The sequence below is a fragment of the Gracilinanus agilis genome, chromosome 2 (genome assembly GCF_016433145.1).
Source record: "Gracilinanus agilis isolate LMUSP501 chromosome 2, AgileGrace, whole genome shotgun sequence".
NCBI lineage: Eukaryota > Metazoa > Chordata > Mammalia > Didelphimorphia > Didelphidae > Gracilinanus > Gracilinanus agilis.
Window position 1 is genome coordinate 59942818 of NC_058131.1, and position 16874 is coordinate 59959691.

General features: G+C 40.3%; 1 protein-coding gene across 1 annotated transcript in view; it reads right to left on the bottom strand.

Moving 5' to 3' along the window:
- DNAAF1 (dynein axonemal assembly factor 1) overlaps positions 1-16145 on the bottom strand; it is a 37077-nt gene extending 20932 nt beyond the window's left edge. The window contains exon 1 of the mRNA XM_044660557.1: positions 16019-16145. Within this exon, the coding sequence (XP_044516492.1) occupies positions 16019-16142 (124 nt within the window). The 5' untranslated portion in view covers positions 16143-16145. The remainder of the gene's footprint in view (positions 1-16018) is intronic.
- Positions 16146-16874: the final 729 nt, after the last annotated feature.

Consider the following 16874-nt stretch of genomic DNA (forward strand, 5'->3'; position numbering starts at 1 on the left):
GTTTCGCTACTAAAGGCCTCATTTCTCAAATACATAGAGAAATGAATCAAATGTATCAGAATATTAGTCATTCCCCAGTTGACAAATAGTCAAAGGAAATGAACAAGCAGACAAAGTAATTAAAGTGAATTGTGGTAATGTGAAAAAATACCCTAAATAATCACTATTAGAGAAAAGCAGACTAAATAAAACTCTGAGGTACCACCCCCCACCTATCAGATTGGCTATTATGACTGAAAAGAAAAATGACAAAAATTGGTGAGGATGTGGGAAAATAAAGATACTAATGCATTGTTGAGGGAGTTGTGAACTAATTCAACCATCCTGGAAAGCAATTTGAATCTAAAAAAATGAATCTTAAATTTTTTTTTACATATAATTGGGGGAAATTAAAATATTACAAAATAGAAAAAAAATTCACAGAATCTGGGGCTCAAATAGACATTCATACTAACAAGGAGGATGGTGTGGGAGGGCAGATAACATACAAACCTCACTCATTGTGAACAGGTCAAAGGAAAGAAAAATACATATAAACAAATTTGGGTAAAAAATGCATTTCACTCAGTAGAGAAAAAGAAAGGAAAAGGGTTTAAGGGAGAAGTAGAGGAATGATAGCTTTAAGGAGAAATTAGTCCTAAGCAAACAAAGGTAGTACAAAATGCTTATAGTTCTTTCTGAAGTAGCAAAGAACAAGAATCTGAAGAGGTGCCCCCAAATTGGGGAAAGGCTTAGCAAGTTATGGTATATAGATATGATGGAATATTATTGTACCATGAGAAAATAATGAAAGAAATGATTTTAAAGAAACCTGGGAAGATTTATGTGAAGTAATCATTATCAGGAGAACAATTTATACAAAGACAACAAAATGGTAAAAATAATCAACTTTGAAAGTATTAGGAACTCTGATCAGTGTAATGTCTAGTCCACTCACAATTCCAGAGGCTCAATGATGAAACATTACTTTACCTCTGCTAGAGATGAGCAAGACTCAAGACAGCAAAATGAGTCACTTTTAGGGAAGTGGCCAAAGGGGATATTTGTTATACTTCACTATATATTTTTTGTAAGAGGCCTTTTGTTTTTATATTGTTCTCAAATGTTGGGGGTGGGGTGAAAGGGAAAGAAGAAAGATTTTTGTTGACTGGAAATAATACATGCAATTTTTTTAAAAGCCAAAAAGAGGCTAGAAAGGCAGGAGGGGGGGATTGGTTCTGAAGGGCTTTAAAAGCCAAATAAGATTTTATATTTTATCTTGGAGAGAGAAAATCAATAAAGTTTACTGGGGGAAGTACGGAAGTCACATGGTTAGATTTGTGCTCAACAAAAATCAGTATGACAGCTTAATGGAAGATGAAATAGAGCCAGGAGAGATGTATGGTAGGGAGCAGGCTATTTCAACAGATATAAAGACAAGCAAAGAGACAGCTCCTGCCCTCAAGGAGTTCATAGTCTAATGGGGGGGGGGGGGAGAAACAAGCATATATATATATATAACTATATACAAGATAAATAGGAAATTCAAAGGGAAGGGACTAGAATTAAGGGGTATTGGGAAAGGTGAGAACATCCCAGACATGGGAGACAAGACACAGAAAATGCCAGAACCAACAGATGGAATGTCTTATTCATAGAATAGCCAGAAGGCCAGGGTCACTGAATCAAAGAGCATATGATGAGGAATAAGGTATAAGAAGATTGGAAAGATGGGTGGGGGGCTAGGTCATGAGTGTTCTGAACACCAAACAGAGGATTCTGTATTTGATCTGGAAGATGATAAGGAACTACTGGCATTTTTTTAGCAGGAGAAGGCGATATAATTGGACTTTGCTTAAGGAAAGTCTCTGGTGGTTGATTGGAGGATGGACTGATGCAGATAGACACTTGATGCAGGCAGACCCACCAGGAGGCTACTGTAATAATCTAGACATGAGATGATCTGGGCCTGCACTAGATTGGGGGCAGAGTCAAAGGAGAGAGGAGGCATATGTGAGAGATGGCACAAAGGTAAAAGATAGGACGTGGTGACAGATTAGATAGGCAGGGTGGGAGATACTGAGGAATCCAGTTAGAGTCCTAGATTTCCAAACAGCAGGTTTAGGGGAAAAAGTAATGAGTTCAGTTTGGAGTATAAGATTTTTATTGGACATCTTCTAGTTCAAGTTGTCTGAAAAGCAGTTGAAGATTTAAAATTGGAGGTCAGCAGATTAGGGCAAAATAAGTAGATGTGAGAATTTTCAGCATAGAGACTGTAATTAAACCTGGAGTTGTTGAGATCGCCCAAAAATAAAGGGAGAAGAGAAGAGGGTGCAGGTCACTGTAGGGAATTAAGAAGTTAAGGCATCTATAATAGATCAACTGTTTTTTTTCCATTTTTAAAAGTTAATTTATTTAATTTATAATATTTTTCTATGGTTACATGATTCATATTCTTTTCCTCCCCTCCTCCTACCCCCATTCCTGTAGCCAATGAGCAATTCCACTGGGTTTTACATGTGTCAGTGATCAAGACCTATTTCTACATTATTAATATTTGTATTAGGGTGATCATTTAGAGTCCACATCCTCAATCATAGCCCCATCAAACCATGTAATCACCTTTTAAAAAATAAGATTACACACTTACAAAAACGAACAGTGTGGAAATATGTTTTGTATGATATGTATAACCCAGATTAAATCATCTGCCAGCACTGAGAGGGGGTAGGTAAGGGAGGGAGGGAGATAAGTTCAGTCATATAGATTAGGAAAACTTGTGTGGAAATCTGTTACTACATGTAATTGGTAAATATATATATATGTAAATTATAAAATAAATATTTAAAATGTAAATAAACTTAATAAATATAAACATAATATTTATATAATAAAATTTAAAAATGGTGGGAATTATCCAAGGCTGAGGCTTGGCAAAGCATAATTGGTGATATAAGGGTGCCAAGGACTCAGAGGAGCATTAATTCAGTATAATATTGGACTAATTCAACAAGGAGTCAAGGCAGGGAAAAGAAGGGAGAGATCTTCTAGTTGAGGGTCGACAGAATTAGGGAGAATTGGGGGAACAAGAGATCATGATGTGGGCAAAAAGTAGAATTTGATAAAGGAAGGTGGATGGAGAGGTGAAAAGGCAATGGATTATGTTCACATGAAGGATTTTAGAATTCTTGAACATGGAGATGATATGTGGGTGAGTGATGAGAAGATCAAGGGCATAATGGCCATATTTGTGTGTGGCTGAGGTGGGCTGGAGGATGTGGTCATAGAAAGTAAATAGGAAGAGGAGTGCTTATGGTGTTTGAGGGAGAGTCAATATGTATATTGAAGTCCCCTAGTAAGAGGGAAGGAATTGAAGAGGACAGAGAAATTGTAAGCCAGGAACAGAACTCACTGAGGAAGGAAGAAGAGTGACTGAAGAGTCTATAGAAACAGCTGGCAAAATTTTGATTGGGTATAAGGTGTGAATTGAATGGACCTTAGAGGAAGAGAATTTGCTGAGTGATGCAGGTAGGGGGACATCCTGGCAGTGTCCAGACCCGTGGATGGTGGCTGTATCAGAGGAGAGAAGGGGGTGTATTTAAAAGATGCTGCAATGGTAGAAATGACAGGTCCTGGCAACAAAATGGAAACAAGAGTGTTCAGTGGTATGCATGCCTAGATTGGGAGTCTAGGTGACTAGAGGGAGGTGCTGTCCCCCTCAGTAACAGAAAGTACCCTGGCCTTGGAAAGGTTTGTAGGTAGAGGGCCGTAAGTAATTCAGCGTAACTTGGGGAAATGATGACTCTGCCTAGTGAAGTTCTAAGGTGAAAACATTAGCTGTGGGAACATTGATGTCTGGCCATTCTACATAATCCCATGGGGCTGCCCTTAAGAGATAAGGCCACATGCTGAGAGCAACAGTGATGACAGGCATATGGCTAAAGATAAGTGAGGTCTCAGACTCTGAGGGAAGAGACCACTGACACCTACAATCAACAGCAGGGCACAAGACCAGGTCTTCACTGGATGGTGTGAATTTGTGAGTTTCATGACTCTACATCCCCAAGGCCAGAGGACATGGAGCCTCTCTGAAGAGGGGCTTTGGCGTACTATGGGGGGGGGTTACCTGTTCTACACTGCCATTCATAAACCCATTCTATGGATAATCCTTTCTCTAAACTCATCCCTTTAGAGGGGTGTTAGGACCTTTTAAAGAGACATAAACCAGATTCTCAAGTTTCCCAAAATAACCTGAATAGCATAGAGGAAGAGGAGAGGGAATTGTACTATAGACATTAGAAGGTAATACCCAAGATTGAACTGCATCCACTTGTCAGAAATCAGGTGTCTTAGGTTACCATCAGGTTGAATATTAAGGGTTAAACAATGACACCTGTATTGTATAAGAAAACCCTTCTATCATCCCCACTCTCTGATCTTTAATCACTCCCTATCTGCTGGATGCTTCCTTGATGCCTACAAACATGCCCACCGCTCCACAATCCTTAAAAATTCCCTCAATCTGACCATCCCTTATTGCTCTCAACTCCTCTAGAATCTATCCTTTCTTTCTCTGGCTAAAATCTTGGAGAAATTTATCTTCAGTAAATGCCTCCACTTCCTCTCTTTTCACTCATTCCTAATCCCATTTTAATCTGGATTCCAACCTAGTCAAAAACTGAAATTACTCTCTGCAAAGTTACCAATGATCTCTTAATCATTTTTCCTAATGTCTTTTTTCTCAATCTCCATCCCTCTTGACCTCTCTGCAGCTTCTGACACCACTGATTACACTCTTCTCCCCGATACTCTCCTCTCTCTTCTGGTTCTCCTTTGCTGGATCCATGGGCTGTCCCTCAATGATCTGTCTTGTGTCTCTTTCTCTTCCTACTCTAAACTATTTTGCTTGTTGATTTTACCACCTTCCATGGATTCAATTATCATCTTTATGTAGATAATTCCTAGATCTATCTATCCAGCCTTAATATTCTGACTGAACCTCAGTCCTAATCATTATTTGCTTTCTGGACATTTCAAAGTGAATGTCCTATATATATCTCGACTTCAATATGTACAAAGCAGAGCTTGTTCTTCCCCCCCCCCCCCATCCCCAACTTCTAAACGTTTACAGATTTCTTCTTACTTTTGAGGGCACCCAGCTTACAATCTTGGAGTCCATCTCTTCTTATTCTCACCTATTCCACATTCTGATTTATTGTTATTATTAGTTTTGTTGTTTCTACACACAGCTTTCCTGGGCATCCCATTCTCTCCATTCAAATAACCACCACTCTGGGGCAAGACTTCACACCATGAATATTCAATGGTTCTTAACTTAGCCTCCTGGCCTCATATTACCCCCACTGAAATCCCTATTCCACTCAAAGGCCAAAGTGATTTCCTTAAAGCACAGACCATCCATGTTACTTCTCTCCATTCACCCTTTCCCCACCTAAGATCCCCCTCTATTAAATCAATTCCAGTGGCTTCCTCTTACTTCCTGGATCAAATATAAAATCCTCTGACATCGAAAACCCTTCATAACCTGGACCACAAGACCTTTCCAGTCTGCTTAGATTTTCCTCCCTTGAATACTATGATCTAGCTACAACAGCATACTTTCTGTTCCTTACACATGATACTCCATCTCTTGAGTCTGGGCAGCTTTTTCTGGTGTCCCATACCCCACAATTACTGGTGCTTTCCCTCTCAGATGATCTTCTATTTACATAGGCTGTATCTTGTATGTATATAATTATTTGCATAATACCCTGCCCCCCTCCCATTCTTTAGAAACTAAATTCCTCTAGAGTAGAGATTGCACATTTCCAGCACTTAGCCCAGTGTCTGGAACATAGTAAATAGTTACTAAATATTTATTGATTGACTGATTACTGGAACCCAAGGGGAAAGAATTGGCACATAAGATTACCTCTATCAATAGCTCCTCTTGGCAAAATGATTTCTATGGATTTACAACTCTACCTCCACTGAGGGCATTTTTCTTAGGAAGCCAAATCATCTCATTTTAATGTCTGAGTGGTTATATTGTTATAAATTTTTAAATTCATTTATAATATAGTGCCTATCAACCCTCAACTGTGATTAGAAATAAGAGCATTGTGAGTACGGTTATTCAATCAAATTGCATTAGTTATTATTTATGACTCTCTTCTTCCTGCAATCTACAAGTGCAGCCAAACTGACCTCTCTTGCTCCTAACCCCCAACCCCTTGATTTCTATCTCTGTGCCTTTTTATTGTCATCTCCTCCATTATTGGAATGCACTTCCTTCACCTCAGGGAATTCCTCACTTCCTTCAAGACCCTTTAACAGGAAGTCTTTTCTGATCCTCCAAAAGCTACTATTTTCTCCTTCCTAATTACATTGAATTTATTTTATATCCTGCAAATATCTGATAAATAATTCTATATGCTCTCTCCATCAATAGAGGCTGCAGGAGAGAAAGGGTTTCATTTTTTTTGTCTTTGTTATTGTCAATGACTGGCACAATTCCTGGCATATAGAAGGTGCTTAATAAATGCTGGTTGACCAAATCTAAGCCCTGGGAACAAAGGGATCCAGAACAGAATTCTAAGTCATACAAGAGATAAGTAGCAATACCAGAATTCAAATTCAGTTCTTATGACTCTAAGCTCCCTATTTTTCCCACTGAATCTCACACTGTCTCCTGACATCCTTTACACCGGTGATGTCAAACTCAAATTGATTTGGAAAATCAAAAATTAACATTATATTGTATTGTATTTTTGCCTGTTTTGTTAAATATTTCCCAATTACATTTTAATCTGATTCTGATTACCACTTAGGGTAGTAAGCTTTGTCCTGGTGGGAGTTTGGCACTTACTTCTCTAATTCATTATTTGTAATATGTTATAGCTTGTTCATATCCACAGTGATCTTCTCTATTGCCTTCTGGGTAATCCTCAACTTCTCTTTTTTGGAGATTGTAATATTTCATGTTTCAGAGTCATATGAAGAATACTTCAAGTGTTCAGTATTAAAGTATCTAGTATTAAAATGTCTTTGTTTTAGGAAGAAGTTTGATCTTATTAAAAGAACTGCAATTTTCTAAAAACAATCTAGGCCCTTCTCTTTCTGTTCAATTTTGGACCAAGCTTATTGTCTATCTGTAGTGTTTGCTCATACATATGTACATGTTTATATATCTACATACATGTGTATCTATATTATGTATTGTACACATCTTTATGTATGAGAACATATACAGAAGACAAACTATATAGGCTGATCAGGCAACTATATTATAGTCTGTTCAATAGGCATTCTTCATCTACTTAGTTTTTCTTATAGAGAAATTAGGACAAGCTTTTGAGTATAGATTTCATTTAGTGTGCTATTCAATATTTCCTAGCTTCATGAAATCAATATAATGTCATAAGGACCTCATCATCTGAAGGGTAGCCTTCAACTTCTACCATGCACTAGGATCTAGTCCACGAGAATGGCAACCATCTTTGACAAGCATCCTACTGTTTTATGCCTCATTTGATATTAATGATGAAAAAATTTAAATAAGATTAATGACATCATTCGAGGAAGCTTGTAAAATTTGGCCATATGCATGGGTGATACTTTGCTTCAAGACAGTCTTACAATATCATTTTACTAAAATTTTATAATTTTGAATTTAAATAAAACTTGGGTTTTTGTAGTCAACAGACATTAATTCTGATGTGATCTTGTATTCATTACACATTGTGTTACATCAATTGTGTGATGGTAAAAAATGCGATTGATTCACTGTGAAATATTGCTTAAGAAGTCCTACTTTGAGAGTTGGTATTTGGATTATTGATGATCTCTCAATTACTTTTTGGAGATAATAAAGTCCAAGATTTTTTCTATCCTTTTGGTAGTTTCCCTTCTCCTTCACATACCTTTGTGAATCAATCCCTCAACTGCGCTGCATCCTGCAAGAGTCTCCTCTCTATACACATTCAGATGCTTTTCCCTTTGTTTTATTCTATCTTTTTAAGAAACACATCTGGAACAAGATATTAAGAAGTCCAGATGGAGTGGCTCTATTGTTCTTGATAGTAAAATATTTTGGTATAAAAATCTTTATAGATCGTTTCTGTCTTCTCTTTCCAGTTCCACCCTTAAACATCCTCTGCATGACGTTAATTAGTCAAGTCTGTCAACAATATTTCTCTAGACTCGTTTCTCATTCTATTGTTTCTTGTTATTTTGTGAGATCTTGCTCATCCTCAGTGAAACTTTACAAAAGGATCAACAATAGAGTATTAACAACAACACACTTGTACATTGCTTTACATTTTGTGGAGTGCCTGTGAGGTGGGCCATACCAGTGTTTCCATTCCATTTTAACAGGTGAGAAAATAGGTATCAAGAGACTGGGTAACTTCCCCCTGACCCCCACTTTGCTTGAGTGTCCAGGGCAATATCCACTCAATCAAGGACCCTCTCATAGGGATCAAACCACAGAACCTTGCTCATCCATAAAACCGGGGATTAGACCCCAAGGGTTTCGCTGACTACCAATCTGGTGTTATCACTCCCATCTGCTTCCCTTTTTGTTGAACGGTATTCATATAAAAGATCAGTGCTAGATGGAGTCTACAGAGTCACACACTTGATTTTCTAGCTTTGTTCTTCCTCCTTAACTTTAACTTGCCAAACCTCCTTTTCCTTCTGCAATTGCTTTTCCTCAACTCTGACACAAACTCTCCCTTCTCCTTCCCCCTCGCCCAGAGCGGATGGCATTCTAAACTGTCTTGAGCATGTTCGTAGGATGTCAGGCCTCATGTTTGTTCCAATGCTGCATGCCAAAGCAGAAAGGGCACTGGCATTGGTTAGCTGAACCGAGTTAAAAAACACCCTCTGAAACTAAACCTGTGGGGCCCCCTTGGGAAATCTTATTCATCTCATCAGGATATTCTTTAAAAATCTTTTCCTAAAATCCTACAATCTTGTCTTACATTCAATATTATGTCCAAGGCAGAAGAACAATAAGTAACTTGCCCACGTTCCCTCCACTAGGAAGTGTCTGAGGCCAAATTTGATCCCAGGACTTCCTGTCTCTGGGCCTCACTCTCTAGCCACTGAGCCACTTTGGTGCCCCCTGCCTATGTTTCCCATCCATCAAAGTAAGGACCTCTAAGATCCTTCCACCTCTAGCAATCAGGGTTTCATAGGAAAGTGAGATTAACTCAGATCACTGCGGAAGACAAGCCTCTAAAAACACCCACGTTCTCCAGGGTGCCTCATGCACGCACGGTGCTAAATGAATAAAATATGAGAAGCTCAAGGAAGATGGTTTCATACTGAGGGAAAATGTGCTGTTTTTCAGATAAATTCTGGCATGTTCCTGGTCTTCTTTATTGGTGAAGCACACCAAGTAGGGTATCATCAGGGAACACAAGAGTAATAACAATACACGTTCCTCTGGTACTTTAAGGCTTACAAAAAAGCATTCCTCCAAACAACCCTATAAGGTAGGGAATGAGAGTATTATTCATCCCCATTTTACAGAGGGAGAAGGGAATGTTCTAAGAGGTTAACAAAAAAGAAGAAGAAAGGACACCCGATGATGATTCCAAGGTCTTTAACCTAGCTAGAACCTGCAGCTCCAATTCCCTTGGCTCATCTAGGAGGGCAGCATGGGGGAGCAGAATGAATACTAGGTGTGAAGTCCAGAGACTCAGGTTCAAGTCTTACCTCAGCTTCCTCCTCTTTACAATGGGGATAATAGTGGCTTTGGGGAAGAAAGCTCTTTGTCAACAGTGAAGGTTGCAGAGGGATTACATTGACTCAGGGTTCTCCACAGAAGTGTGGGGACTTTGTGGAATGACACCATTTCCCCATGCTTAGGCTATCACAACCTCTGCCAGGAGCTTATTATGATCTTGACTCTGTCATCTAGCATGGTTGCTGTCTTTCCAAATTTCACTTCCATCTTCATGAGGGACACATGGGCCATCCATACCTTCATCCAAGTCAGTGATATAGATACAGTAAAGCACAGTGTGGAAAAGCTGGGTGACTCAGTGGACAGAGTCAGGCCTGGAGCTCGGAGGTCCTGAGTTCAAATCTGTCCTCAGAAACTTCCTAGTTATATGACCCTGGGCAAGTCACTTAACTCCAATCACTATCTCCTATAGGAGATCTCTCTGGCTTGACAAGAGGCCATCCAACCTTTGCAGCAGACCTCTAGGGAGAGGAAACCCATTTCATATTTGGGCAGTTTCCCCCCTTGCGTTCAGCCTAAATTCTTCTTTTACAATTTTTATTCCTTCCTCCTAGTTCTCTGAGGGCCAAATAGGACAAATCTGATCTCTCTCTCACATGACTGTCTTTCAAATACTGAGGACAGATCCTATGCCCTTCTTTCCACATAGCCTTCTTTTCTACATGTCGAATATTTCCAGTTCCTTCAATTATAGATTCAAGTAAATTAAATGAATTATTAAATAAGGTCCCTCAGCATGCTAGTTGACTTCCTTTGGACTTTCCATAGCTTATCAATGCCCTTAATAAAATGTGGCATCTAAAACAGAGCTAATTTCCAGATGGGTTCTGACCAGGGCCAAGAACAAGTAGATTGCTCCCCTCCTTATTTCTGGACACAATGCTTCTTTTAATTCGATCTGGAAGAGCATTATCCGTTTTGGCTGCCATATCATGCTATTAACTCACATCAAGACCCAGATCTTTTTAGGCAAATTATTGCATAACCAGAGATCCTCTAAATTGTATTTGTGTGAAGTTTTTTAGCCTGTCCTCCAAATGCCAAGCAGTGGAAGCAGATTAGGAATAATCTGCCAGACCCCAAACCCTGTTCCTTTTCCTTTTGAGGCAACTCTAATTCAGACCTTTTCATATTCTGCCTCATGGATAATAATTTTATCTTCTTTCCCCTATAGTCTCTTAGAATATAATATGTAGTGATACTATCAAGGCATGCCACTCTTCTCAGTTTGTTGGGTGGGTAATTGGCACCTCAGAAAGCCACTACAAAGTACAACCCTCCTTCTGACTTTGCTCTCCAAATATCATTTGAAAAATCTCACATTTGTGGACAAATTTGTGAGATGCGAGTTGGATGATGGCATAGTTAGAGATTCAGAATTGAGTGAATGACTAGATCCAAAGAATAGTCATTCCTGGGCTAATATTAACCTGAAGGATGGTCTCCAATGGAGACTCCCAGGGATTTCACTGGCACTCTGATTCTCTCTCTCTCTCTCTCTCTCTCTCTCTCTCTCTCTCTCTCTCTCTTTCCCTCCTTCCCTTCTCCTCTCCTCCCTTTCCCTCTCTCTCTCCTTTCTTTCTTTCCTCACCTTCTAAGAATTGATACCAAATATCGGTTCCAAGGCAGAAAAGCAGAAAAAATTAGGTGATGGAGATTGAGTGACTTGTCCAGGGTCACAAAGCTAGAAAGTTTCTGAGCTCAGATTTGAACCCAGGACCTCTAGTCTCCAGACCTCTCTCGATCCACGGAGCCACTTCACTGCCCCACACCATGCTGCGTGAAGTCATGGATGGCACAGTTGTCATGTATATCCATGAAAAGAAGTCTGGAAAGACAGCTAATGTGCTAGACATGAGTCAAGATCATAAGGTACATACAAAGGTCCCAACTACCTAAACAATGACAGCTAAAGTGCTAGACATAGGACAAAAAATCCTATACCAAATTATGGAGGGATTACCCCAAACCAATGATATTAGAAATTAAGTGCTGAAATAAGAATAAGCTAACATTACATCATGTCCATTTTATGTGCCCAATCTCTTCAAAGATGGATTCAAATACTCCTACAAGTAAGCTCATAGAAGGCCAGATCATCTAGTCAGATCCTTCATTTTACCAATCAGAAAGTGATGCTGGGAGTGCTGAGGTGCCCTCTGGGAGGTGCTGGAGCTAGTGACAGCTAACACTGGAAGCTGGCTTTCCTCTCATTCAACCCTTGAAAAGTAGAGTCTTCAAGCACATTATTCTGCTCTTTTCTAATCTGCTTGTGTAGAATGGTGATGGTGATGGACCTCTATGTCAAGAAATTCTGCTTTTGTCTTTAGCCTAGGGATGCTGGGAGTTGGGCACATGGGCAAGAGGTAGAGAAGGGGAATGGTCATGGGGTTTAACTGGTCTGATGTAGGACTAGATGGTAACATAAGGCAGAGTGAATTATAATCAGTTATGTTTTGCCATATCCTTTCTCCCTATCCAGAGGTGAAAAACCAGTACTATAGAACAGTGGCTCCCAAACTTATCTGGCTATATATGGTCCATTTAGAGGTTGGAATATATCCATGCAATCCATAAATGCTGGTTTAGTGGGTCTGTGGATACATGATTTCGCTGAGACAAAGGGGAAGACAGATATATTTGGAAAACTATACTTACTTTTACACAGAAAAACTGCTGCACAAAATTAGTATCTCAGGTACATACATAATTTCATCTTTAATATTTTGATGGGAAAAATATTGCCATGGAACTATTGGGGAAAATCAGCATTCCAGAAAATATTACTTAGGAAAAATAGGGCCAAAACAATTTATTTAGGGCTCAATTTGGGACCTATGCCTTCTGCTTTTTGATTTTTGATCAACTCACTGGTGAGTGAGTAATATTAGTAATGAAGGTAGCCAACAATTATTTCTTTTTTTAAGTTTGTGAATCACTCTGCATATATTTTCTTGCTAAAGAATGAACATGATAAATGAGATATAATATAAAGAGATAAAACATAAAATCAATCCATTTCAATTTCATCAGTGGAACTTATTAAAAAGGGATTAGTGAGGGGGTAGCTCAGTGGATTGAGAGCCAGGCCTAGAGATGGGAGGTCCTAGGTTTAAATCTGGCCTCAGACACTTCCCAGCTGTGTGACCCTGGGCAAGTCACTTGACTCCCATTGCCTACTCTTACCACTCTTCTGCCTTGGAGCCAATACACAGTATTGACTCCAAGATGGAAGGTAAGGGTTTAAAAAAAAAAGGGATTAGTGAGAAAAAAAGATTATAACATGTTTAAAATGAGAAGCTTAGTTGACTTTCTTCCCTTCTACTATATGCTATGACTTAATAAAAACTAAGAGGTAATAATAGCTTACATTCATATAGGCTTTAAAGCTCTATAAAGCCATTATTCCATCTGATCCTCCCTCAACAACCCTAGGGGCCTATAAGGAATATAAGTGTTAATACCCTCAATGAATAGGTAAGGAAACTAAGGCTCCTATATACAAATGAAATGCCTTGCCTAGAGTACTAGTGCGGTAACATGGTGAATATGTAAATATATATTGCATGATAGCACATGTATAACCTATATAAAATTACTTACTGTCTCAGGGAAGGGGTAGGAAAAGGAGAGAGGGAAAAAATTTGGAACTTAAAATGTCAGGAAACAAATGTTAAAAATTGCTTCTAAGTGTAATTTGGAAAAAATGTTACAAAAGAATAATGGTGCAATAGAGAGAAGAGTGTTAAACTGGGAGCCTGCAAACATTGTTTTGAATCCTACTCAGCACTTACTAATTGTATGATCCTGGGCAAGTCATTTAATTACTCTGACCCCCTACCACTATGAGTTCTTACCCATAGGTCCCCATGGATGTCCACTTTTCCTACTGTGGGGAGAATGCTTTATTGTTATTTTTATTCTCATGCTATTTTCATTATAGATGGGGTTAATCAAAGGAGTTTTCCCCACCTTCTACCAGTTGTACTCTTGAACTGTAGAAGGCAGAAAGGAACCCCGAATCCTCTGTGAAGACTCCTTGTATAGTTTAACATAAAGGAGTGGCTTTTCTGATAAAAGTTCATTTTCCAGAAAGTCTAAATAAGCCATTTCATCACAGGAGCCCAGCTCCAGTTCACTGAAATCTTGGAAGTGTCCCAAGGAGATACCAAGGTCTGCTCCAAGCCAACCAAACCAAATGCTGTTTCATTCTCTAAAGAGAAAATGATCACCACATCTCCCTGGGAAGATATGTGGACAATCAAGGTTCCTAACTATTCACTTCCTGGTAAGTTCATCAAATTGATCAGACAGTGACCCAAATGAAATACTCGGGCCCTTTTGACTACTTTTGAGCTTTTCCCTTTTTTCCTCAGAAAGAACTGACATTGGACAGTCCTGCTCCGCCCCCTAACCTTCTCCTTCACCTCCAAAAGTCATTCTTGGCTGCCTCCAGGAAGCACACTGTACTATATGTACATGGGAGTCCACCACACAGCTGAGAAGAGAATTCCTGGCCACTTTTGGGTTTTCTTTTCCTTTTTTTGACCATAGGTGAGAGAACAGAGACCCAGGAACAGAGTTTTCCAGGACAAGAGATAGTTTAGTGTCCAGGAGAAACACATCAGAGATCCAGTTATATGGCCTGAGCAGAGTTCAGGGACAATTTCATCCCTGAACCTTTGCCTTCTAATTAGAAGAGGGAAATTTCCTAGGCAATGAGATCCTAGAATTTAGTCTATTAATGCTTTTGCCAAACCCAAGATCTGTTCTTTTCCAATAAAAATCTAAAATATGAGGTGAAGTTAAACCTAGAAGAACCTAGAACCTTATAGAAAAATAGAACTCACTGTTGAGGATTGTGATTGTTTATAGGCTGAACCCCCCCTCCCCCCCTCCCCAACAACTCTTACCTTCTTGCTTAGTATCGATTCTAAGACAGAAGAGCAGCAAGGGCTAAGCAAATGTGGTTTCTTGACTTGCCCAGGGTCATACAGCTAGGAAGATCCCAAGTGCTCCTGACTCCATACCTGGTACTCTATCCACTGTGCTACCTAGGTGCCCTAACATTTTAGTAGGTACCTTCAGGACATTTTAATTTTCCTCATTTCCTCTGGGATGAAATAAAGGTAATCTTGTGTAGTCTACCCATTACCAATGTTTATTACCTAAAGTTACTCTAAAACTGTTAACTTTTTAAGTAAAACCTAAAGTACTTGCTTGATTAGCAGATGGGGAGGTGGTTATTTAAACACAAACATATTATATTTGGAGATTTCCCAGCAAAAACTCTAGGTGGGCATTTATCTGCCAAGAGAAAATTAATCTTTGGGCTTAGGAGGTCTATTTGAATCCAGAGTTTGAGGGGTCCTGGATCACAGGCTATAATTATTTACATGCTTTTGTTTTGAACTACTTTCTCTGGCTGACCAGTAAAAGTTTACATACATCAGTGGGGGAATCATCCCTGCCACTTCCAGAATCAAATATTAAATACTCTTGTTTAGCATTCAAAGTCTTTTATAATCTAACCCTCTCCTACCTTTCCAGTGTTTTTAGAAATTACTTCTTGACATGTTCTTTTTTAAAAATAAAACAACTTACCTTTTATCTTAGAATCAATATTGTGTATTGTGTATTGGTTCCAGGGCAGAAGAGCAGTGAGGGATAGGCAATCAGGGCTAAGTGACTTGCCAAGGGCCACAACAGCTTAGGAAGTTTCTGGACCCTGGACCTTCTCTAAGCCCGGCTCTCAATCCACAGAAGTGGCCTAACCACCCTGATACATACTCTTCAATCCAGGAACACTAGCCTCCTGGCTGTTCCATGAATAATATACTCCGTCTCTAGGCTCTGAAAATTTTCTTTAGCTTGTCCACCATGCCTGGAATACTTTTTTCAACTTTGTCTACAGTCTTCCCTGGTTCCCTTTTAGTCCCAACTAAAATCTCTTTTATTGGAAGCCTTTCCCAACCCCTCTAATTCTACTAATTATTTCCTATTTATCCTCTATGTAGTTTGTTTGCATGTCCTCTCCCCTCATTAGGTAGTGAACTCCATGAGTAACTGTCTTTTGCTTCTTCCAGCACTTGGCATAGTGCCTAGCACATAATAGGTGCTTCATACATGTTTACTGATTGATTTTTCCGGGTTACAATAAAATGCTTTAAAAACCTTAAAGTCCTGAAGAAATGAGAGCGGTTGTGACTGTTTCTCGAGGTCACCCATAAGTGGTTGAATGGTGGCTGCCTAGTTTGAGTTCTGGGCTCCCTGCACAGGGGTTACCTGCATTGTTTATCAGCACACTCTCTCCGTTTCTACAGTCCCCTGAAGACTCTTCCGATTCCTCTGGCACACTCCCATGCTCAGTTCCATCTTCCTGGCCAGGCTTTCCGGATTCTGGATGCATTTTTAGTTCTGCAAACACAGATATATATGGACCGTGGTCAAACAGACCCTTCTGCCATCTTAGAAACTCTACTCCCAAAGCACTTAAATTTTTTATGGTTCAATCACGTCTTCTCCAATAGAGTCCCACAATAGTAAAAAATATTGTAGGAATAAACCTTAATGATCAATTTGGTCCACCCCCACCTCATTTTACAGATGGGGAAACTGAGGCCAGGGGAAGTGAACCGACATGTCCAAGGTGACAGAAGTAGTATGGCATCAGAAAATGGGGATTCAGGATAAGCACTTTTACCCCTCCTCGAGCCTCGGCCCGCAGCCCCCTCCCAAGCGCGCCCCCTTACCCTACCCTCCACCTGGCTCCCAGACTCTCGCAGTCCTAACCTTTCCCTTCAGTCTCCTCCCCCAGCTGGGGCTTCGCCGCAGCTGCGCCCTAACGCTTTCGCCGTCGTCAAGGCAACGGCCGCGGCCGCGCGCCCCTGACGGCCCAGTGTTACCAACGGCTCCGCCCCGCGGGCCGCGGTCACGTGGGGGGTGCGGCGCGGGTGGACGCGGCGGGCTGGGCGTGGCGCTGTCCCTGGACTGGCGGGAGCCGCTGCTGGAGGGGCAACTCGCGTCCGCAGGTAGGGCCCGCTGCGACCCCAGGCTGCCCGGACCGCCCCGCCGGGACCGGGCCGTCTCGGTCTGAGCATCCTCCCTCCCCTACTGAGCTCCCCCTCCCCCGCCCAGCTCT